Source organism: Serinus canaria, chromosome 14 (assembly GCF_022539315.1).
Source record: "Serinus canaria isolate serCan28SL12 chromosome 14, serCan2020, whole genome shotgun sequence".
In the NCBI taxonomy this organism is placed as follows: Eukaryota; Metazoa; Chordata; class Aves; order Passeriformes; family Fringillidae; genus Serinus; species Serinus canaria.
The window spans coordinates 7,208,320-7,234,178 of NC_066328.1; the positions used below are offsets into that span (position 1 = coordinate 7,208,320).

The 25,859-nt window shown below is 38.9% G+C and overlaps 1 protein-coding gene across 2 annotated transcripts in view; it reads left to right on the plus strand.

Annotated features, from left to right (window-relative positions):
* Nucleotides 1-23,864, plus strand: part of CPPED1 (calcineurin like phosphoesterase domain containing 1) — a 39,149-nt gene extending 15,285 nt beyond the window's left edge. For both annotated transcript variants that reach the window (XM_009091923.4, XM_030229727.2), the window contains exons 3-4: nucleotides 9,417-9,839; nucleotides 22,578-23,864. In XM_009091923.4, coding sequence (XP_009090171.2) covers nucleotides 9,417-9,839; nucleotides 22,578-22,810 — 656 coding nt within the window. In that variant the 3' untranslated portion in view covers nucleotides 22,811-23,864. The remainder of the gene's footprint in view (nucleotides 1-9,416; nucleotides 9,840-22,577) is intronic.
* The last annotated feature ends 1,995 nt before the right edge of the window (nucleotides 23,865-25,859 follow it).

Sequence of the window (25,859 nt, forward strand, 5' to 3'; positions counted from 1 at the left end):
TCAGCCTTTTCTGTCAGTTAAGCCCAAGGACTGACATTTTTCTATTTTTTTCTACCTTTGTTCTATATTATTAAATTGTTTAATTAAGGGTTTTAAAATCATTATTATAACATGTTTCACCATTTGTGCTTTTAAAAATGTACCTTTTTTAAGTGGAGCAAGCTAAAACATCTGATTGTTTCAATCAGCTTTAAAGAGCTGCAGTCATATTTAATAATGTTTTCTTATTGCTCCTTGGTGTGCTTGCTGTCTGTGTCTCTCACTCTCTTTGTTAGGTCATACTTGGATTGTAAGAGCTTCCAGGACTGTGTCTGTTGCATATTTTCATGTTTTTCTGTGCCATCTAATGTGGGTTTCAGGCTGTGAGCCCGGGCATGTGTTGTTACTGTGAATAGTTTAAACAGGAGGTGACAGAAAAGGCCCTAACAATAGACAAGCTGCAAACAGAGGTGCCCCAGCTGTACACAGCTCATTGCTGATGTGTTCGTGGTCATTGAGACACTGCAGCCTCGGGAGCTGCCAGGAGATTACTTTGTGTCATGGGGGGAAAAACAGCCAGGCAAGGCCCCAGAGCTGCAGCAGCTTGTGCTGGTGAAAGGTAAAACTTACCTTCCACGGCTGGCGTCCTGTAAAAAGCAGTCATGAATTTGGGAGAGAATTGTCAGTGTCAGAATCACTGTGGGTCTGCGGGAGATGCAAGTGCTCTTCCTGCCCAGTGTCCTCCCTCTGTCTGTCTCCCTGCTCTCTGTCCTTCAATCATCGAGCACCTGCCTGCAGCCAGGATGTGTGGCTGTCCTGCTGCTGCTTCCAGGGGCCCCAGCTCTTCTGGGACATTCTCGGGTGCCAGCCAGCTCCCCCTGCCTGCCAGCTGGGCTCTGTGTGTCTGTGTGCGCATCACCGGTTTGCGTTTTCCCCCAGGAATTCGCACGTTCCACTAACGCTCTTAACTCCTCCATAAAGCCTCAATAAGGCACATCAGCTCAGTTCAGCTAATTACAATTTTGGGCAACAGTATGTTCTTTATGTGAAAAGTGAAACTGCATGTCTCCTCAAAATTATATACCCTATCCTCTCTCCCATGCAGTGTTTCTTCATATAATAATACAGGCAGTGATGCGCAACAAGATTTTAAAAACAGGTGCCAAATGTTGAGATTCTGAGTTCATATTTAGACAGCAAGTAAGTGACAGTTTTTCAAATCAGTATTTCTCCATTTGACTCCTGCTTGACAATTTGATTATCAGAATATGAGATGAGATGGGCATACTGGCTTTTATACAATTAGTCCCTCTTATGAGCTGTGACACGTCCACAGAGGAGAGTGAAGTTATTTACATTCAGAATAGACAAGCTGCAGAGCTGAGGAACATCAGAACTGATGGTTCTGGTGGCCAGACAGTGGTATTGCTTCATTTCTGTTTATAATCACTGTAGCATTTGAAGGCATCCTCTCTCCTGGGAGAATCACAACTGCATTAGCTTGAGCTTCTTTCCCATGCCCAAATTGGATGTGTAACTGCCATGGTCTAAAATATTTGTCTCTCTTTTTCTGTTCAATATGGAGTGCCTTAGCTTGACTCCCTCCAAAAATGTAATTTTTATAGACAGTAAATCCTGAGACACGGGCTGCAGCATATAATTGCAAACACCTTACAGGATAAAGCTAAAAAAAGCTCTTTAATTTGCCTCATTTTCTAGACTGATGAAAGCACACACCATAGCAAATGTTCCTATAGTCAAAGCATTATTGTTTAAAACCTATTTGTGAATGTTCTTATTTCTCTTAATTAAAAAACATATTGGGCTGGTCAGGAAAGGTCAGTGAATACTTAGTTTGTGTAAGAGCTGAAGTCGGTACGTCCCAGGAAGTCTTACCTGTCTTTTGGTCCAGGATCCACTAAAAAGGAGCATAGAGGAAATGTCCAGTTTTATCACACTTGATGAAGTCCACAGTCATTTGGCCATGTGTGCTTTTCCTTGTGAGGAATATTGCCCAGGCCTTTGCTGTGCAGAGCTGTGCATTTGCAGCTGCTTTGCAGCCAGCTGGGCTGTCCTTGGCGAGGCAGGTGCTGCACTCGTGCTTATTGCGTCACAGGGCTGGCATGGTCACGCTGCAGGGACGAGGTGTTGGGAGCTGGAGATCTGCTGCTGGTGGGTTTTGCACACAGGATGAGATGGGAGTGTACTGCTGAAATCTGCATGCAAATGCACAAGCTGCCATTTATACATTTGTGAACTGAATAAATTACAGAGAAATGTCAGGTCCAATTCAAGTTCTTAATGCTATTTACAGTGATTTGGTAAGACATTCCACAAAGGAAAAAAACCTGTGAACTGCTTTTAATACTGCTTTTAAACTACCATAAATAACTAATTTTGCTAAAACAAAGGATCATTAATTTATTTTTAAAATTTGGCTAGATAAAATTAGGCTGCACTGCTAGCCCTTAAGTGAGGCATGTATATAAGGAGATATTTTGTCAAGTTTTAATTTTAACTAAAAATATAGTAATTCTCAAAAAAATCTCTTTCTCATCTAGAAGGCAAGAGCAAGATTGCTGATGTTTGATTTGTCCATATAATAGGCATATGAGCAGGTCAAAAAATAGTGTCTTAAAATAGGCTCCACCTTTAAAAATGGCTGTAAGCATTTCACCTTTACTATATTTACCTTTTTTGCTATTTGAACTGTCTGCTTGGTTGACTAACAAAAGCAAGTTTGTGTATTTTTTTAGCTCCCAGCATCGTGGCACAGCTGGGGAGGAGGCAGCTGTATTCCAGTGACACTTGCAGTTTCAGCAAAATTGTCAGCTAAATCCCAATTCCTGAATGTTTGCCAGTGGAGAATTGTAATAGAGCATGAAGTAGAAAAGACACAGATCTACTTTTTAGGTGCAAGGCAGAAGCAGAGGCTTCCAAATGTTTATACTGAATCAGGGTATAGGTAAAGGTTGTATTTGTTTGAGTGCAAGGTAACATTTCTATTAATATGTCACTGCCTGATCAATAGGGCAGGGTTTAGGTGTGACCCAGTTTCCTGACCACAAGGTAGAATAATCTAACTAAACTCACTGCATCTGTTTCTTCTGCTCTTGTAACCTTATTCTGATATGCTTGGTAGGATGGAATCCAAACCAAAATGATTCCTGGCTATTTTCTCATCCAAACTCTTACACTTGTGTTAATTAATAATAGCTAAGAATTTGGGTAAGCAGCACATTATTTGTTAAATATCTAATAATAACTGTTTAAAGAAATGCCACTGTGGTTGCATAAATAAACATTTTGTAGTAATTATCTGATTCTAGTAAAACCTAATGGAGCGTTCAAAGCCTCAAACAGCTTACTGTGAAATTAAATTTGCTCTAATCAGCCCAGAGTAGGGAAGCATCAGAGATCTCCACACAAGTCCAACAGGCTCATATTGCAGAGAAACCATTGGGCTGTCAGAAACAGATGTTTAATCTTCAGCAAGTATATATTTATTTGTATTTTAAACCATGTTCTCTAGTCTAGTATGCAGTTGAATTTAGAAATCTGATTAGCAGATCAATATCTCAGAATATTAAAATCTTGGCAATGTAATTAGCTACACAATTTTCTCAGATCTTACATTTATGGTACAAGTACTAGATACCGTACTAAAAATCTAGTACAAGTAATAGATCTTTTTATGAACTTTTGAAAATTAAGTTTGGTTTCCTGTTTGTGATGATTTCATCAGAACCACAGACCCAAAGGCAGTGGTAGCCTGTGCTTCCTGTGACAGCTCTGTGTTGCTGGGAGATGAGCAAAGATAAGAGCAGAGTTGAGCTTAAGTGAAGGATAATACTTATTTTCACAGCAGAACATGGAGCGGTAAATGCCATGAATTAGGTTGTTCTGTGGGCACCTGTGTGGAACTCTGGAACTCAGAAAAATGTCAGCATTTGCAGTCATTATATTTAATGTCATGCACTGAAACCAGGAGCAGTTGATCCCCTAATAGGCTTCCTTGTACAGTTGGGGATTTTGTAATTGCTTTAATGTAATAATTGTTCATTATTAGCTTAAACTAGAGTTAAAATTTCTTCTTGTTTTAATGCTCAAAGTTATATAATAAATTTAATTTGTATTTTCATGTAGGAAAATTTTTGTGTGATCATTTTTTGAACCTCAGAACAGATTATTACTTGTTTTGAATATTGAAAAAGTCACTTACAGCTGTAGACAAATGAGTATTCCAGATTCTGCTTTTCAATGAAACTAATGAAACTGGGTTCTTTGTAAGTTAGACTGAGTAGTCAATCAGTTTGTTCAGGAGTGAATATAGTAATATTTACATTATTTTTAACTGTATCATTTTTTGTTCATCATAAAATTGTCTTCAGGCTATTTGAAGATTAGAAATATATATGTCTAAGGAAGTAAGAGGAGACATTTTAGCTATTACAGCACAGACTAAAGCAAAAAAAAACTATTTCAGAACATGACCATAATGGCTTTATTAAAATGGATCAGCTTATTCCTGCACATAATAATTTGGAATGACACAGTGTGTTGCATTAGTTCATTAGAGCAGACACCAGAGGGGAAGCTTTTAAGTTTCAAGCATGAAACAATGAAGAGCACTGGTAAGACTGAGCTGGGTGGCCAGGGAGGTTTCCTTTCTATGCCCTGCCCTGTCCATTATCACATTTTTGTAGCCTCCCAGGACAAAAGAGAACGTGGAGACCGTAGTGTTTGGTTCCACTCACAGCCCACGGGAGAATCACTTTTATGGGATGATCAATTGTAAAGAGATGAGTAGAGGGAAGAGTCTGGCCCTGCAGTCAGGAGGAGTCACCCCTATTGATGGGATGGGGAAGGGCAGGAAAGAAGGCAGCACAGTGAGGAACAGTGTCAGAGCTCTGGGGTGGGGAAGCTCCATCTGCATCAGTGCTCTGAAGAGATGACTCAGAGCATCTCTTCAGAGATGCTGGGTTGGTGCTTTGAAAAATGGCAGGATTGGAGCTCAGATTTTTATGTTAATGCAAAGCAAGCAGATGCAGTTGCAGAAGGAGCCTGGCAGGTACAGTGTGGTGTTGATGATACCATTGGGTTTGGACCTCTGATGTCTTCCAAGTGACAGTGGCACCAGTGTGGCTGTCCCTGGGGAGGGGTCAGCAGACAGGGATGGTGTAGGGTCTTCCTTGTAGCCCTCTTAGTCTGGAGCCAGCAGCCAGGTATCCAAGGCAAGAGCAGAGATGAAAGGCATTCCTAGTTGACAGGAGGAGGCTGCTTTTCCACAGAGATGGAGGTAGCAGTTACATTTCCTCCAGTGCAGCTAAAACAGAGCATGTTTGAGTATAGCCTTGGGCCCCCTCCTCCCTCGAAATGTAGGGAATAGTGCTAGGGGAGGTCCTTTAAATGGAGGAGTAGGGCAACTGCAGACAGTCATGAAAACACACAAAACAGGACAAAAGTCTCAAGACTCAAAATAGTTAGACCCTTTGATTGAAGCAATTGTGATGCACTCTAAGGCCCAGGAAAATACACAAATCTATCTGTTGGTTTTTAACAATCATGTGTTTGCTTTGATCAATAATTAGTTGTCTTTTGATGTCAGAGTACTTCTTTTATAGTCATAAATTACAGAAGGAATGGGCCCAGTGTTTTTCTAAATCTTATTTTCATGGCTGGTGTTTTGACATTTTCTATTTTGCTTTTATCAAATGTAGGTACTGTTTCTATTTGGTGTTTTCTATAGTATTTTGGTCTTCAGCGTATGCAGTCTCTTGGGTTAAATGTTAAACAGATTGCAGTTGTCACATCAGGGCCTTTCAAGAGTGTTGCTGGCATAAAACTTGATTTTTCTTTTTTTTTCTTCTTCAAACTGAAAATTTGTGCTTTAAAAAACAATATGATTGCAGCTCTTCTAAGTTTGGGACACTTAAGATACATTAAAATACTGAGACTGAGTAATGAAAAATCCAGGAAATGATTGTACCACATTTTTGTATATTTTTAAATTATTTGAAGATGTTTGAGCTAAAGGCTTCTCTTGCCTTGGGGAGAGGATTTAAAGTTCACCTATCACCAAGCCAGTAATGCCTGGGGGTACTACCTCAAAATGGCATCATAATCCCACCCCCTTCCCCCTCCTAATTCATATCAGTAGAAAAACTGGTGCTATTGTTAATTAATTGATAATTTTTCATTTGGAATACTTCTGGAGGAAAAGTTACAGTGTTGTTGGGGGTTATTTTATGGGAAGGATTGTGCTGTACAGAAATTACCATCAGCATTGCAGATACAGCTTGGGGGAGACAGTGCCCTAAGTTGTTTTTAATAGCTGGTGCCTTACAAAAACTAAACCCAACCCAATCTTAGAGTGGTGCACCCTTCTGTGGAATACCAAAGGAAATTGTAACTAAGGATGAGTACCTAAAGGACTGTTTCTTCAGCAGAATAATCTGTAATTCTGCTGACTGAAGACAGCTGTAGCAATAGTGCTGTAAAAGTACTGTCTTGAAATCTGCTCTTTCAGTGTGTGAGGAAGGCTGGTTGTCTTGGTTCCTTTAAGCAGTGCAGGACAGAACACTGGAGCTGGTGAGGCAAACAGGGATACACAGCAGAGAACAACAGGCATGGTGACATTGCACCTTCATGCTCCTGTTCACATCACTCAGCTTTCAAAAATGATAGGCTGTGGAGCTGAGGAAAATTGCACACAACTGCACCAGCAACAGTTCTCACTTTCATAAAAGCCAAGCTGCCCTTTATGGGCTATTAATTTGTAAAGTAATTTAACTCAGGGCAAGAATTTATTTACACAACCTAGCATAAAGACAAAAAATTGTGGCCCAGAATTTTAAAATGTCACTGCAGATGATGCCAGGATAAACACCACAGAAATTTATTTCAGGTGCATCTACCCTGGCACTTCACAAATATTTTTTTTCGTATTGCCTTTTGGCACTATATTATTTTCGTATTCACCTACAACAAAGCTCCCTCTAAGCCAAAGAAATACATATCAATCAAACAGAAATGTTCTTCATAAAAATTGGAATAATTAGATATTATAGCTCTGTGCCTGAGATTAAAAGGATATTTTTTATGCTGTGGCAGGGACCACTTTAATTTTCCAGTGGCTTTCTTCTTTAGCACTGTCTTTGTCTTCTTTACCTGTTCCTTACCTCAGATGTGAATTGGGGAGGTGCCTCAGGAGGGCTCCTTGTGGCACTCATTGTGTGTTGTGGTGGTGCAGCTCAGGGCCAGTGGGACATCCGAGCCCTTCCTCTCCAGCACTGCACCTAGGGGTCCTTAGACATTCCTCTACTTCATCCCACTTTTATCTCTTCTCTTTTAACCTTCTGCCAAGAAGGTCAAGCCAAGATGCAGTTGTTCTAAACCAATCTCTCTGTAGTAGGATTTCCTAGGCTCTTGGGCAGAGATCTCGTTTTCCGTTTTGAGCAATCTGTTTTCTGCAATAAATACTGAATATGTTTCTCTGTTGCTATAGAAATAATATTTCATTAAATGAGGGAATCAGTGCCCTGCTGTCGACAAATCTAATCTAAGTGTTAGTCTCTAGAGCTTGAATTTCACCACTGGGAAGAGGTATACATAATTCTGCAAATTATTTCTGTAACTTTTGCATAAATGTCTTTATACTCTGCAACTGTTAGCTAAATTTCCCAAAGTGATAGCATGGAGTTTAACATGGTGTAATGTGTTTACATGGTTCTGAACAGAGCCTTCCCCCCTTGCATTTCCCTGCCTTCCTCCCCCATATATTTTCATATTTAGAGCTTAAAATTTCCAACTCTTTCCATAGGAAAATGGGAAGTGGCAGTAAAAGCAGCACTCTCAGCCAGGTTCTTTACCCTGTGGACAGCAGTGTGCCAGGTTTATTTCAATTTTGGTTTTATTTTTTAAAATTCAGCATCCCCAAGTAATATAGATGTTATTTGCCCTGGCATTTTTCTGGGATTAACGAGAACAGCCTAAACTGACCATTAATATACCCCTAAAAGTGATCTGCTCTCCACTACTTTCTAGACTTCCCTGGGCATCATATGCCCAGTATTTGTCAATTTACTCAAAGATTTTCTTACATTAACTTTCTACACTCTACAGCAGTTAAACCCAAGAGAGTTGTGGATTTTGATTTAATGCACCTCATATCAATGTCCTTACATTTAGCCACAATTTATACCTAATGTGTTTTTTTTCTCAGTATTTTTATAAAGCTGTAGAATTCTGGTAACAGCAATAAGGTGGTACTAAAGCCTGTAACTGTAGGGTATGTAAAATAAAATATTTGTTAATAAGGGTCAGTCTTTGTCAATACATTCATCATGAGTATTTTGAAGAAATTGTAAAAACCTCTTTTATCTCATAAAATACAACAACTGCAATACAGGAACCCATTTATGCATTTCTGTGTATAAGGTATGTGTAAAAACACAATTGAAAGTACATGATGATTGATTGGCACAGACCTGTGTGCAAGTGTATTTTAGAAGCCTGAATTCAGAGTTCTTGTAAAAGTCCTGTTACAGCTTTTGGTTAAAAATGGAGTTATTGTTTGTGAAATGGGCCCATGCTAGATGTGTGTTACATATTGCAGGACAAAACCCATTTATACATGTTCATTTAATTAATTAATAATCATCATATCAATGGCTTCTAGTTAAAGATTAGTCTTTAGAAAACATAGGAAAACTCTGTAATCATTATAAGAAAATAACTATCCCTTTAAAACGTCTTTCTAAATTTTTTCAGTGATTGTAAATCAAACTGTCAGTACAATAAATCTTTGTAGGTTGGGACAAATTCCTGACATACAGAAGAGTACCTGTATGGATATGCATATTAATATAGATAAATTGCAGGGAAAACTAGCAAAGTACACAACTATTTTTTTTATTTAATAGCATTCTTATTATTAAAAGAGACTCATAATATAAATAAGTCATCACAAGACACTGATTAAATTTTTGCTGTTAAAATAGTTCTTGTAAAAAAAAAAAAAACTTAAGTTTGTTACACAGCCGTAAAATATAAGGCAGAAGTTGGCCTGGTTTTTACCCTTGTGCTGTGGCACCATCCAAGGCTGCTTCGTTTTTTCATCACATCCTGAGTCTGTAGATGAAAAGAATCAGCTGAAGCTCCTGGTGGAAAGCAGTGGCCATGGCACCACCAGTGCTGTGCTCTCTGCTGGGTCCTGTCCAGAGCCTGCCTTCAGTCCAGCTCCTGGAAATGGCTGCGGCCCTGGGACGGGAGGGACCGGGCTGGGTGGATACACAGGGATAAAGTGGAGATGTTTTCATGATCACATCTAATACACAATATTGTCTTCCTATGCACAGTTCCATAAACAAAACCTAACAATGAAGGTGAGGAAAAAACCCATAAATACTCAATGTTTTGTATTTTTTTTTCTTTAGGAACCCGATGGAAAAAAAACCAAGAGCAAGATTTAAAGAATGTTTTGAAAAACACTGACCAGGACATACCACTGGTATTTGTCAGTGGGAATCATGATATTGGCAATACTCCATCCAGAGAAACCATAGATGAATTTTGCCAGAACTGGGGAGATGACTACTTCAGCTTTTGGGTTGGAGGTGTTTTCTTTCTTGTGTTGAATTCTCAGCTGTACTTTGATTCTTCCAAGTGCCCTGAGTTAAGGCAAGCCCAGGATGCCTGGCTCGATGAGCAGCTGGCTGTTGCTGCAAACCAAAAATGCAAGCATATAATTGTGTTTCAGCACATCCCTCTGTTTCTGAGCCAACCTGATGAAGACGACGATTACTTCAACTTGGAGAAATCAGTTCGTCAGGAGATAATGGAAAAGTTTCATAAAGCAGGTATTTTCTCAAACTTTCCTTCTCTTGAATTTTTGTTTCAAATTGTTAATGGCTCTGCTGCCAGATAAAATACATTTAATTTAAGTGGTACTGTTTTCAAGGAATTTTTGAATACAGCTTATAAGTCTCATTTTTTCCCAGAGATCAAAATTTTCAACTGAATCTACTCAACTGTAAAAAGTGTCGGACAAAATTTAAAACTTTGAGGGAAAAGTAAAAAGCTAAACATGAAAAGTTCCTTAGCATAAATAGCAAGGTTTCCATTTTTCAAGTACTGACAGATACAAGACAATCTGAGTTTTTCCTGCCTACAGAGGGGAAGATCAGGTATTGCCATAGGAGAAAAATACAGAATTTATGTTTTACATAAAACATGGAAACAGAATTCAGAATTACCTTGGAGGTTGCTTTCTCCCACACTGAGCCAATTTTAAACCAAGAGTGTAATGCACCCCAGATTTATTCAGTGTTAAAACAAGTCTTGCTCTGCTAAAATCAATCCTTAGCACATCCCTTTCTAATAGGGGCCATGTCTGGGATGAAGGGCAGGTGGAGCATGTGCTAAATGAGTAATTGTACCAAATCCCTCAGCTTTGTGTGATGCCATTTGGACGCCATGGAGACAGACTCAGTACACAGCTACTCCTCCATGCTGTTCCCATTGTTTTCTGGTAATTGCCTTCATGTTCCTGGAGTGTGCCAGTCCCTCAAAATTTCCTGCCATCCTGCCATCGCTGCATCAGAATGTCATTTTCTCTCTATCTATAACAGAGCACATTATTTGGATTGCTGAACAATGCAAATTTTTTATGATCTTGTTCCCAATTTACCATCTAATTGTTAAGCCTGGCCTCATCCAACTCAGCCTAATTTCCAAGCTCTCAGTCTCCTACTGTTTCCAATCAGTGGGGCCAAAATTCACAGCTATCTGAGGGCTCTCCAGGGCACTGATTAATTTGCAGATTCAAGATTTACAAGTGGGGTTTTTTCCCCATAAGGAGACATGCTGTGAATATCTCATATCTTTTCATTTTTGTGTTAGTGTTAATATAGTGGGAAGTGTTGCTCTTGGAGAGCTGGGCAGCTGTGACTGCCTGTGTACCATGGACTGCAGCACATCCTAGTTCATGGGTGTATCCCAGGAAACTGGCATTAATGTGAGAACCAAAACAGTTCTTTTCTAGGATTTCCTGTCATCCAGTTGGTTTACTAATATTTGACAACACTCAGTACTGGGAACATAATTCATCAAGAGGTGAAAGAAACATTATCATTGTAACATTGTTGTTACATTGTGGTGTTTCTTACAAGGGTGTCCAGAGGCTTAACCAGAAGTTGGGAAGGCTTCAAATGATGGGGGAAAGGTATGGAACGGGAATGAGCAATACAACTCGAGGGAAGAAATTCCCAAACTCCTTTCTGTTCCCTCCATCATTTCTCCTTGTGTCCCTCATTCCCATCTCTAATAAGTTCTTTGGTTCCTTAATGAGTGTGTTTAAACACTGATCTTTGGCATGCTCGTTAGTATACACTGAGTCAATAGGTAACATTTGCAAGCCAATAATCAAACATTTTGCTAATGAAATGAATACAGAGAACAAGCAGCTCAGTAACTCAGACTGCTGAGAAAAATGAGCTGAAGCAAAAGTTGGCTCAGAGTTACCTTAGTAACAGGTGCCTTCTGTTTCTATTTTATTATTCTGTTTAGGAGCAGCTTTTGTGAGACCACTGAGGTCTCAGTGGGCTGCAGAGAGGCTGTTGGTTGGCATGGTGGCATAGAAGCACAGAGATGCAAGGACACCACTTGCTTTCTGAACCTCTGCTTTGCTAAAGAACAGTCAATTTTAGCTCATCATTAGACATGAAACTGGTTTTCCCCCAGTTCATTTCATACATTCTTGGAAGATTAAAACACAGGATAGGATATTGCCAATGAAATCCCAACATACTTTGCTTTTTTGAATTTAGAAATTTGGTGTAACTATTTATTCTGGAAAAAAAAAAAGTCAGTGTGCCTTTTTAGGAGACTACCAGGCTACCACTATTCTTCTCCCCCAACCTGTCACCTGTCCTTCCTTACTTCCTTCTGCCTCTTGCTGTTTCAGTGCTTGTAACCATGTTTGTTGTGTCATTATGTCAGTAACATGCATGATTTAGGGTGTTTGGCATTATTAGATGGGCATCATATTTCAGTTGTTTATAACCCAGGATCAAACCTGGAATTACCCCACTTCTCATGTTTATACTTTTTCTAGAAGTGTCAGGAACTCAGGAAAGGAAAGATAATCTAGTCATTCAGGTCTTTATAAGAACAAAGAAATTCATATGGATTGTGTAGGAAATAGATACTTAAATTATGGTCATATTGGTCATATGGTCACAGGGTATGCAACTTCAGAAAATTTTTATTTTAATTCCAAAGCCCACATCTTCTGTAGTTATTATCTTCTAATCACTCCCATGTTACATAATGGTTTTGTTGTTTCATTACAAGCAAAGATAAAAGACTAGCTGTAGAAGCTACATCTGGTATGAAATACTGAATTACATTTCTCACATTAGAAGTGTCTCCTTAACAGTTGGACTAATTAAAGATAAAATCATGTCCTTATGATAAATATTTATAATTGAAAATCTGGCACTTGTAAATATGTATTACTACTGTGCAAAGTTAAACCATACTTGTAAGCTGCATGTGTAAGAAGTCCTGCTAGACCATGTTTTTTTTTTAAGTGCCTCATAAGAGCTGTTGTCCTTGAAAATGTGATTTTGGTCACAGTGAAAACCAGCTCAGTTGAGAGCAGAGTTTAGCATTTAAGTAGAGATACCTTTCTGAAGGTGTATTGGTATAACTTCTGCCAGTCAAGCCAAAGCTGTCCAAGCTCTGTCTCTGCCACACACAGACGTTAAGTACAGAAGAATCCCGTGTGCAAGAACTGTGAAAGAGCTGACCTGACGTTCTCATCTGTGAGATCTGCTGGAGTCACTCCACTCTGCTGCATGAAATGCATGCTCAGCTTTTAAGGATTTTACAGTGCTGATATAAATAGGTTTCCTCATAGCATTGTAGGGAAAATAAAGAAGTAGTAATGGTCTAGCCAAAAAATCTGGTCTGCAAGTCATGTGTCTTTGATAAACATAGGCAGCAAATTAAGTTTTCAAATCAGGCAGTTTATGTAATAAAAGACCTACTTTTTCTTACATATCTCATTCCAGTAAAATTTTATTAGGACATTAAATATTTTTTTTCTATGACCTGAAAAGTTTGTGTATTTTTGGTGAGCTATATGCAATCTTTTAAAGACTTTTTGTCCTTACATCCATCACTGACACACTGAGCCTTACTTATATTAGGTAATACAATATAGCAATAAATGTTTCTTAATGGCACAAATCAACTAAAGCATTTAAGCAAATGTCTAAACGTGTTTAGAAGCTCTGTTGAATAAAACCTAAATTAATAGATGGTTTTTCACCAAGAGGGTTGAAAAGAGATCTTGTTTCAGAGTTAGCTTAAGAACATGTGGTCTATGGAGCTGAGAGATGATGCATCTTAAAGGAAATAACTAGACCAGAGATAGAAATATACAGAAGGAAATTCCCTACAGTCTTCAGCTTCTTTTAATTAAAAAGTTTTAAATTCATCCAAGTGTCTTCAAAGCAATTTTTCAGATGTGGTTAAAAGTATTTAATGTGCACATAGGGGCAAAAATAACAACCTAACTTCATTAAATGGTATATTTTTTCATTATATTTGTGACTGGAGGTGCTGTAACTTCTAACACCTTTACTCATTAAAAGTGTGTGATATGTCTACATTCTCCTCTTAGAAATGTTGTGACAGGAGAGCAGTGTTAAAAGAAGAAGAAGCTCTCAGAACATCCACAGCTGAGATATATTTGAGCACAGAATTAAAGCATGGAGTGTTGAAAGCTGTTGTTTCTAAAATTTACCAGACAACATATGCTATGTTTCATTATTTTCTTTGTTGTGTAATCAGAGTTTGACAGGGGAGTAATATTTTCATCTTCCTGCCATTGAGACCTTGATTTTGGCAAAGCCCATACATTGAGTGAGTAATCTCATTGCTTATGTGTCAGTATTTAGGATAATTTAAATACTCTCAACTTCAGTGATTTACTTTAACCTGTTTGAAGATTGCATTTATGCACTTATGGCCCAGGTAGAGTGACCACATTTGATATATTCTATGTAAGAACAGTTTCCCAAGTATAGTGATGTAAATCTTACATGGACATAGACAAACATAGATTTTTTTAAATTGTTTTTTCAGATATTTAGCAGCAAGTACAAAATACATATAGTCTGTAAGGACATTAAGTGATATTTGTTCTCAGAAAAAAAAAAATAAATCAGTTGTATCCACTGGACTAAAGCTTCTTCTTGATCCTTAGAGCACACAGCAGTCCAGGACTGTTTGAGGTTTGTGTCAGCTCTTTCCATTTGAAAGCATCACTTTCAAATGGAAAAAAGTAGGCATTCACAAGAGGCATTCACAAAAATGAACTTGAAGAACAGAATGACCTTCTAGAGACTGGACCTTTAAAGGCTTATTTAGACCAGTGCTCTAATTAGGTGATCTGGAATGACCCTCTGGCTGTGCCTGTTGTTTCTCCTTTGATTATATAGGAAAAACAAGTGGCACTAAAATTCTGGTTTATATAGCTCTGTTTAGTATTGTCTTATAGAAAGAAGCTTTCAACATAAATATACTTTTCAAAATAATATTTGGTCTCCTACTTATACAGACCAACTGACCACCAGCCACACCAAACTCATGGTTCTTTAGGCTACAAAGCAAATTTAAGGCTGAGGTTTCCTGCACGTTTGCAGGATAATGTTTGCAAACAAGAATGCATGGGATATTTTTACTGAGATGCTTATAGAGCTGTGCAATGTAAATTCTAATTACTCAGTTCTCTTTTATTCATACAGCTCTTCTGAGGAGGGGCAACAGAGAGCTTCAAAAGAGCTACACAAAATAATTCTGTATGCTACTGAGGGCTGACCAAAGAGCTTATGAAAGAGAGGGTGTTGATCCCAATACTTACCAGTGGGACTGTTTCCTTCTTCTGGTGCTCTGCTGGGAAATTATTGGGTTGGTTTTTTTTTTTTTTTTTGATAACAGAGTCTGAGAGCTGCCTGAGCACTGAGCAGTTAACAGTGCTGTGACTGATGCTTTCACATCTTTCTTTGCTGCTGTAACACCTGCTTGGCAGATGAGGCAATGGGAGCACTCTGAAATTGCAATGAGATAAAATCAATTCTATTCCACTGAAGAGATTTTGTTTTCAAAGACTTCTAAATATTATTATTCCTTGTGTAGCACTGGAGTCTTGAAAAGATGAGATACACCACGTGCCTGGAGGAGAAAAAAAGGTGCAGCAAAAAATGCCTATGGTTAATGTGGCTCTTGTAGGGAAGCTGAAAGAAATCATTTTGGATTGCAAAATTGTTGAGAGAACAGGTATTACTCTTGAACCGACCACATTGTTCAGCACTTCAGACAGCAGCTGTACTGTGCAAGTGAAAGGAAGGAAGAAAAGCCAGTTTGTGCCTGAAACTCCAGGGAAAATGTCCAAGATCAATTTATCCATATGACTTAAATGGTTGTATTTGCCAGAAACACTGCCTTTTACAAAATACCTGTGTGCTCTTACCTGTGTGGGGGTGTACACACACATCTCAGAGTAGCATCTTCCTGTGCCTGGATACTTACTTGGTTCTCCTCTCTTTGAAAAATGTGACAGGGTGCAAGAGTGCTGATAGCATTCAGATCCTCCAATACAATTTAATGTCTTTACAGAACTGCCTCTCCACCTTTTTGCTTCCACTTAGGCTCTACTGGTGTTCCTCCCTAGGTCTTGCACTTTTGGGGACAAAAAAGGATCCAGGATCAGCTTTTTCTAGTCTGTTCTCTTTCTTCAGTCCTTGACTGAGAAACAGATTTGTGTGGTGACCCAGGGATTTTTGGATAAACATAACTCTATTTAAAATCTGATTTTATCATTAAACTTGAACAGCTACCTGAAAAGCACTGTAATGAGACCAGAATGAGGGTCTCAATAGCCCTGTCTCCTGCTGCTCCTACTCCCCAAACTCTTGAGAAGGGCACAGGATAGAAAAGTGCATAGTGGTATTTTTTTCCAGGCCTCTTCCCACCTCCAAGATTTTTTCTTTCAAGGACTTACTGTGTCATATTAATGTTACCAACATAATGCAGTTTAGTGATTCCTCTCTAGGTTTGTTCAGTTGATTTGTGAAAACTGCCAGCTTTCACAATGGTCTGCAGGACAGAATTTCATGTTTCACAGCTCTCTGAAGAAATTCTGCCTTTTGTTTGCTTTGAACTTCACCTGCAGTCTGGGTGGAGAGCCATCAACCAGTACATGAAAAGCAGTGAAGATTGATTCATGTCTGCAGTTACTGTAAAAAATAGTTCAATAATCAGTACTTAAAAGGTGACAATCTGAACCATGTGATAAATTCCATAGTTCAGTCAGAATCAGGTTTTTTTCCCCAAATTCTCTACAGAGAGCATGGGAAGAGAGAGGCAAGGTCTGTACTGTACCCATTACATATTTATTATGTCATTCATATTGCACTAATTTAGCCTTCTCCTTCTTTTACAGTCTCATTTGCTTTTGCTGAGAAAAGCATTTATTTAATTGAAGGCTCAGTCTAAATAAAGCATGCTACTGATTGCCTATGCTGATTATTCCAGGCATTCTCCTCCTAATTTGGAAAATCTGCTTGCTTTTCTTGGGTTTATTTTTATGTTGGTAATTTTTTCCCCTATATTTTTACTCTGTCCATAGTGCTGGGTTGAGCAGTTTGATTTCCAGCTGAGGTGAGGTCAGTCACATTTTGGACACAGCAAACCTGCCTCAAAAATGGGGTTATTGCATTTGGAACTAGAGTTAGAAAACAGCTGCTTCTGAATTCAGGGGGTTTTGGAATCAAGCCATAGAAGTGAGTGTAATTACAGAAATTGGAGTCAGACACCCCTGGAATTTAAACTAGCTCAAGTCTGAATTACAACCCAATATTATCTGATTATGTGAGAAAAACTGTTTCCCAGGTACATGTTTCTTTGGGGTTTTCAAGGTAAACCTGGGTGCATTGTTTTCCATCCTGTGTGGCTGCAACTCAGTTTCCCTATAGGCTGGGGCTCAGCCTGCATTTCTTGAATTAAACTAGCAAACAGTAAATTTTTCAGGAAGTTAAGAGGTGTTACCTGTTTCACAAAATCTTACTGTTGCATGGTTACAGAATGCACCTGTTTGTTTAATAAAGCAAGGAGAGGATTTGGCTGGCATTTCTTGTTTAAAGTGAGACACTAACATGATTTAACTATTCCTGAAATAGAAAGGCTGGTCAAAACACTGAATAGAAAAGATATGGCAGTTTGTTGGGCCTCACAGAGAAGAAAGGCCAGAGTCCCCTTTCTTCCTGCCCAGATGTAGCTGAAAACAGGCCCAGTCTTCCAAGTCCTTACATTTTTTTAAGCCACAGAAGACAGCAGTGGAGTCCCAAGTTAAGGGAACTTGGGAGTCTGGGAATTACAGGACTGCAGCTGCACAATAAGCTACAACAGGGATGTTATCACTCAGGGGAATTGTCCATGAGACACAGCTAAATGCCTTTGTTCTCTTACAGTGCAATTGCATCAAAATCATGCTGACCCTTTTCCCTGGTGCCACAGAAGATAAATGATAATTTGTAGGAGTATGCTGCACTTTCATAATTCTTTAAAATAATCTCAGCTTCTCCTGCTAACAGACAAACTGCCTCCTCACAATACTCAGTTGTAGTTTCTTGTGTAATTAAGTATTTTCTCACCTGGTTCATTAACAGTGTGTTGACAACACTGGGATAGCTAAAGTTTTCCTCTAATTTTCTTCAGTATCTCCAGGGCTGAAAAAGGTGCTGACTATTTTAGTAAGGACTTGGTTTCTTTCAGAACATTCCTCTGCTTTAGGTTGCTTGGGAGCTCAGTGCTGTAAGATGGCCACAGTTACAGAGAATAATCTCTAGAAAATCAGAGCTGCTGTAGCCTGTGAGGATGTGATGGTTGTACACAGGCAGCTGCTTCTGAGCCTGCTTGGATCCCTTGGAGCCTCCTGATCCTTTTCTGTGCAGCATCCAGAGCAGACCTCAGACACTTGTGTAGACACTTTTCCATGTTAGGCCACTGAGGCAGTGGAGCAGTACCTGTTACACCCTCTGTAAGAAAAGCACCTTTTAATACATTGTGCTGATGTGGGTCACAGAGCCGAGAGAGAGAGAACCAACAGATAAAGTGAAGATGGGAAATGCTGGTAAAAATTGTCCAACTTCCCAAAGCTGATAAAGTGAGGAAAATGCAAATCAACAAGAGCTTGGTGAAGCTCTACTACTTATTTCTAGAGCTGGCTTTTGAAAGGAGACACAGAAACTGAAAGAGAGGGGAGGAAAGTCTTCAGAGACACTTTTGAATTTCCTTTTGAAAGATGTCTGCAGTAGAAACCATGAGTCAAGAGTTCATAATGTGGTTTTAACTTGGAAAAAGGTATCCAAATTAAAATATGAACTTAGTTTGAAATTTTATTAAAATAGAGTTGTGCTGTAAAGATTCTGCCTATGAAACAGGTAGCATCAAAGGCAGCATGCTAAACTGCATGAGCTGGTAATTCCCCTCCCCAGCACTCCCCTCTTACCTTGCCTCAGCCACTGTGTTGCCTTACAGCCCCAAAGGCCATAATGCAGTCTGTGAATTTGCATAAAACCAAAGTGTTTATATGCTTTTTTCATGGTTGAGCTGATGACAAGTCTAAGGCTTATCAACATATTTAAGTATTACATCTCATCACATGACTCTTTAGCAATCCTTGTTTGGGTTTGTTGTTACATCATGAATAATTTTTGCTAAGTAGGTTGCTCGGGGCTCAAAGAACTTGTACCAAAATAGGTACTTCATTCTTTAGTAGGGATGAATTATTCTGAAGGGAAAAAGTTATCATCAGATCTTTGGAAAAGGTAAATCTTTTGTCTTTTAGATTGAGCTTTTTCAGATCAGAACTAAAAAGGACATTTTGTGTTTGATCAGAAAATGATGGCAAATGGGGTGGCAGGAGGACAGCTTTGGTTTACTAAAATCAGAAGCAATTCCTGTATCTAAACCTTTTTTACAAAGACATTGACTTTTTTCACATCTTGACTGATTCTTAAAAGTCATGTTTGGTAGCAGGCATGAAGCTCAGTGGGTTTAGGTGTTTTCTTGACTCAAGGAAAGTTTCAGGACAGACAGAACAAGACCTGGTACACAGCACTGGGTGGAGCCTGCTCTGTATCTCTGGCTTCCAGTCCTGTCCTGATCAAAAAATTGATTTGGCAGTTCAGACCTTTTTTCTTTAGCAGATACTCTGTGTCGTGTTGTTAAGTAGCTTGACATCAGATGATGAAGATGATCACAGATACAGGATGTGTGGATTGTTTTGCCCTTTTTTTTTAATGTAACTGTCTGCACAGTTTTTTTACTTTATTCTGTTTTAATCCATTTTTTCTTTAATGAATAATCCATTAGGTATGAATAGTGTCTTGCAGTAATGGATCCAGCTTTTTTTAGTAAATGGATACTGTGAAACCTCCAGTCACATTTAAATTCAAATAATTTTGTATTTCATAAAAAATGAAAAAATGAATGCTTGTTTCTTTGGACATTTATTTACACAGGAGTTCTTTAGTATTTCATACAGCTTTTATATCAATGCTTCTTCCAGCTGCTGTTTAAGAACCCAGCAATAAAACACAAATCACTGCTCCACCTTTTTTTTTCTGTTGTAGTGGGAAGGGACTGTATGTTTTAGTGTATAGCTGGATGCCTTTTACTGACCTGGGGATACATTAAAGTGGGCTATAAAAACAAGGTCTGCCAGGACACTGTTCTTTCCTCACAGAGTTGGGAGGAAGGGATGGGGTTGTCTGTTGCTAGCAACTTGATGTTATTACTTCAGAAAAACATCTGAAATTAGTAAATTAAATTTGAGTGTAAACATCTCTAAGATTCGTTTTATGTTAAAGATCAAAAGCAAGAGCAAAGTAAATTGCCTGCTTGTCATCTTGGTGTTATTGCAGTGACTGGTTCAGCTTTCCTCCTTGTGCTAGGAAGGAGCTAGCTAGCTGCTTCACAGAGTGGCTGCAGTACAGCTGAGTGAACAGGAAAATGCTCCTGCAGAAAAACCCCATCAGTGAGCCTCCATCAATAGCCAGCAGTGACCTGTTTGTGTCCTTGTTCAAGGTGTAGCATCCTGTCAGCCAGCAATAACAGGAGCTAACAGTAGCACTAGCACTAAAGGGTATCTGAAAACTGAAGTCTGGGCAAAATTTTTTACTGATGTGTGTCTCTGTCTAGGATGGGTTTCTCAAAATCATTCCTTGAATTACGAGACAAGTGGAATGTTTTTTATCTTTAGCATAACTACAGTTCCTTTGTAACTTTTGTATCCTCTGTCCTTCTAATTACACTTAGTCAGGGTTTGGTTTACATATATGATGACACAAAGTTTTGGCTTCTTTTCCTCTTTTAAATCAAAATGTCAAATTCTCTGGATGGTGGGAAGATGCTGCTTTAGGACACAGAGAACTTAATTCCTTTCCAAAGTACCTAATTCTGTTACTAAAAGTGTGTCACATGGCTTTGCACCTCACTATGGGTCGATGATTCTTACTTGTTCTTAGACTAAAGTACTTCTGCTTACCCAGAGAAAAAGTGGAAAATACTCAAGAGCCTTATTACCTTGTTACAGCAGCAGCATCACTGACTTTTCTATTCCACCACTGCCTTTTGAGACACTCTGACTGGGTTTCTCCCAAGATGTAAAAACACTTGACCAGTTTTCCTGGCTTTCTGCAGCTGGGTCACAGCAAGCTCCCAAAGCTGTCCTGCAGTGTTTCTCACAAGTGTGCCTCATGCAGCAGCCAGAGTGGTTCCACTGCAGGATAATCAGCCCTGAGACACTGAAACAGGGGAACAGACAAGTTGGAGCTGACAAGGCTCTGGTACCATTGCTCAGTAACAAGGTGCCTTCATTCTCTGTTTTCCATATTGACTCATTTGCTGTTTGAGAAGGGCTTGGATTTGAAATATGAAAGCCCATGTAGCTCTTACCAGACACACAGCAGAATAATTTATATTTTGCTTTCCAAGCTGCTTAATTTTTAACTATACTTTGAGCCAAGTTTATATATTTTATATCAGTCTTCAGATCACTCACTCCTACAAAAGCAAAGGATTGATGTTAGCCAGCTGTCTTAAGATGGGTTCACTACTTCCTTTTTCACTTTATCTCTGTGAAAGAGGTCTAAATCTACTGCAGGAGAAAATGTGGAAGGTTTTTTCTGGCTAGAGAAATAAGGATTTCCATGTGAAGTTGTAGCATGCTCCTCATTACCTTTAAATTGCCTCTGCTATTTTCCTGGATTTCTGCTGTCTGAAGGCAAAATCAGTTGTTGCTAGCTTTTTATTTTTTAAATGTCATTTAAGGTTGTAATGTCTCACAAATTCCCCTCTGTGGCCTGCCAGCAAAATTTCCAGTATTTTTAGTCATCTGATCCAGTAGTTTTTCTGTTTCACAACAGTATAAAGTAGCATTAGATGCAGCTTCAGGAAGCTGTAAGAGTATGGACCAAGGGTCTAAGGATCTTAGACCAGGCATGCCAAAACTTAATCCCAAATCCTGTTTGTAAAATTAGCTATTTATGCTAAGTCCACATTTCCATTCAAAATAAAACAAGTACAGTTTGTACCCATTTGTTTGTTTATGTGTGCTAGACAGCAGAAACTAAAAGTAGGAATTACTGGTTTGGAGGTGAGGATGACATGGTTCATTTAATTTCAAATTGTTTCAAAATTTCTGTAAAAACTCCATATTTTTTACTCCAATGAAGTCCAAAATATAAGTAATTTGGGGGGTTAAAAAAAAAAAAAAGGAAATAGAACAGCCTTAAGTCATCAAAAATAGAGAGGGAATCAAGTCACCTGCCTTGTTTGTCCCATACATGATAAATGTTAATTCATGTCATTCCAGGCCTGACTTTTGCAGGTGTCAACCTTTCCTTTCCTGGCTGCTCCTCTTTCTCTCCCTCTTCTTAAAACTTCTGCTTTATTAGATTTCTTTGATGTACCTGGCTCTGGTTCCATCTGTGATACCCTCAATGTCTGTGAAATGGCTACAACTTACCTTCCCATGTATGCTTTTTGCTTGTCTTGCCCCTTTTGGTTTTTTAAGGTCGCTGGCCTTGGTGTAGAGGTTTAAGCTCTCCTTGGGAATTTTCTTCATTCTAATTGACAAATACAGCTCTGCTCTCTTCACCTTTCAGCCTGTGTTTCAGTCATGCTCTAGGCAGGTATCTCATTTTAATCAGCTGCTTCTGGATTGTCCCTTATTTCTCGGCAAAGGAATGGGGAGACAACAAACACACCTTGCAGTGGGCATCAAGAACTCAGAGTCCAACACCCTAAACACAGCTGGTGGAGCACAATAAAGTCTGATTATTTATTCCTGTTAGAATTATTTACTACTGTTTACTAATTATTTGTTTAAAATGCAAGTTTTGGGCAAATATTTTGGGATAAATGCTTAATGAGCCATTAAAGAAGGAATGTAAATCTGACACCTGGAAGTTGCTAACTAAATATATACTTTTTTTTTCTTTTTTTCTTTTTTTCTTTAACAGGCATTAGAGCTGTATTTTCTGGGCATTACCACAGGAATGCTGGAGGGTCCTACAAAGGCCTGGAAATGGTGGTGTCATCAGCTATAGGATGTCAGCTGGGACAGGATACACACGGCCTTCGAGTGGTGGTTGTGACAGAGGAGAAGGTGGTGCACAGATACTACAGCTTAACTGACCTGGGCAGCCAAGGCATAGAGAAGGAGCTGCTGGATATGCTTGCTAAGCAAAAGTAGGCTGTGCCAAAAGATATTTTTCTGTATTAGATAAATGTAAACAGTTTCCTAAAGTTTCCCCAAGCAGAACTACAGATTTCTGACTGCAGTGTCCCAGAACAGGTCTCAGTTTGTTGTCGTCCTAAATAGCAAGGAAGCTGTTGACCTGTTTTTCTTTTTGAAAATGAGACCTATGAGGAATATGGGAGAAGAGCAGAGCAAATATGGTAATATGTGATTGAAAAATACAGTTCTGAGAATTTTCACTTTGCTCCTAGGTAATACTTCCTTATTACAGAGAAACTGGTGTCTGTAACCCTTTAACTTGAGAGGGTATTTCAAAACCAATAAATGTAGTAATTTCTGTTACCTTCTGGACAATATAAATGGGGCACATTTTACAAAAACAAATCTCAAAAAATGTGAAATTAGCAGACTACTGCTGAATTTTTTCAACTTTTGAATCATATCCTATTACCTTTGTGTCATATTTTCTCCCATTTCCTACACTTTATCTTCTTACCTCTTCAGAGCCAGGAGCAATAGGAGAGCAGACACATTCTGGTTTGCAGTCACAGCTTGGGTTTCTGTTATATCTGTTATAAAGTTTTATATAATGTTATATAGTTTTATAGTTTCCATTATATAGTTTTATATAATGAAAAGTCTGTAAATGAGGCTGATATAAATGTCACTGACAGAAACTAAGGGTAAAACAACTACTTCCATTTTGAAATTTCACTGCCCTTCAATTAGCATATATCCTGGCTCTAGCTATGGAAGTTGGAATAACTGCATGGGGAGAGTATTCTGTACAGAATACTGTAATCAGAAGGCACTCTGTTGATTCCTAGACAAACAGAGAACTTTTATTTCCAAATGCAATGTGGAGTGCCTTACTGTAAGGCAATACAGAATACTACAGAATATTGAAAGCCCTCAAAAGTATGTTTTCTTCACTGCAATAAGTCTTTTAAAACAAATTTATAAAATAGTTTACATGCTGCAATCCACTCTTTTTTTAGCAAGTGTATCTAATTTGTTGCAAATAAAGTCCTCATGTAATTAAGTCATAGCTGTTGGGGTTTTTAAGTATTTAGTTGAACACATTTTAATCCATGCCATGGGTTATCTGGAACTGGAGCTGGTGCAGCTTTGGCACCTGAAGAGGGATGAACACAGTGAGCATCATTAATGCATTCTGTCATGTTTTATGTATGTACTCACATACAACAGTGTTCCCTAGAGGGTATTACAGGTATTTAAACATGGTGAAAGGTAGGAAATGCTGTGCTGAGGAGTCAGTTTAATTACATTTTAGTTACAACAGTTTATCAAGGAATCTCCTTCAAGCCTGATTTATGGAACTGCTGAGACTGTAAAATCACCTTTGCCTTGCAGCAAGTGGCTGTACCTGCAGCTGGCCAGAGCCACCTGGGGACTGCAGCCCCATGGCAGCAGCTTTGGCAGAGGTAATGCTGGATTCAGAGAGAAAGGAGGTGATTTTGCTTTTATTCTCCAGCTGCTTTTGCTTAGCTGAATGTTTTCACAGTCTCATTTTCAGTAGAATGTAGAAAATGAGAGAACATTTTGTAGCCATATAATACAATCATGGAAAGGATATTTAACCATAGTTTGTGGCTGGACATTCCTGTATGTAGTAAAAAGTGATAAAAATAAGCTAAGAATGTGGGTTTTTTACCAGCATAAATGACAAATTGTGTTTCCTCACTTTTCTTAGTGTAATTAGCTGGTTAAGAATTAATACTGATGCTTTAACTAATTTGAAATGGCAGAGGTCCTTGCTGTCACTATGCCTCATCTTGTTTATGTCAAGAAAAATAAAATATGTTAAATTATGAAACAATTCACCCATGGAGGCCCTAATTATAATTTAAAACAACATCTTTTGATGTTGAGGACATTATTTTGGTACCTCCAGCAGGGTTGGTAATTGTAACTCTCTGTCAGTGTCAGCATAGGACTGCCTTTAAAGCAAGATGTCACTAACAGTTCAGAGTGCTGAGGAAGCAAGAGAGCAAGGGAGTCCTCCTATTGCTGTGGGCTCAAGAGGCTGGACAGAGATTAAAAAACATCAAGTGACACAGCTCATTTTGGTTTCTCTTAGGCTGCTAAAAGGATGAGATAAACTTTGATGTCTCTTATTAAATGAGAAAAAATCACATTAGAACAGCAGAGGAAGCTGTGAAGGTAACCAAATAGTACTGTAATTAAGTACAGACTGAGGGGGAGACCTAGGAACACGTGGCAAATGACTGAAAACAAAGTTTTTGAGAGAAATACTGATTTTCCAGCTTCAGTGTAAGCAACAAATTTAAGAACACACTACTTCTGAACCTTTCCAAAAATTTTTTAAGACATGAGTACACTCTGCCTACTGCTTGCCTTTAGTGCATTTGGGCCCAGCATCTCATCTTGCAGGTTTTAATAGAGGTAATATTTTTATAGAGCTACAGTATTCAGCTCCTGGAGATTAGAGACAGAAACGAAACACCTGATGTCTCGTTAAAAATCACATTTTACTCTGGCAGAAGTAAAGTCTCCCCTGGCACCCCTATTTGCAGACAGCCTCTGCCATGGTCACTGCTTGATGATTCCTTCCTTACCTCAGCTCAGCTGCTTGGTTCCCAGTGTCTGCTTTTCCCAGACATTATCCTCAGATAGCTGGTTTTGATTCTGCTGTGAGACAAATAACTGAAGACACATCTAATGTCAGCAAATCAAGCAGCAGCAATAAAATCTAAACATTTCACAGGGCCCAGGTCCCCATGTGTGTCATGGCACAAGTGGGTGTGTCACTGCAGGCTCACTCATCCTGTCACTGCTTAATGCTGGGCAAAAGCTGCTTCCCTTCATGCCCTCCCCGAGCCTTTCTGTGCAGACTCCAGCTGAACACAGCAATATCAACCTTCACACAAGGAGCAAGGGCAACCTTCACACACCCAGCAGTTCCCAGAGTGCCTGCCAAGCAAACCCTGACATTACCTGGCATCTCAGGATTCCCAGTCACCAGGGAGAAAAGCTGATTGGCATCAGAAAATTGTAAAGA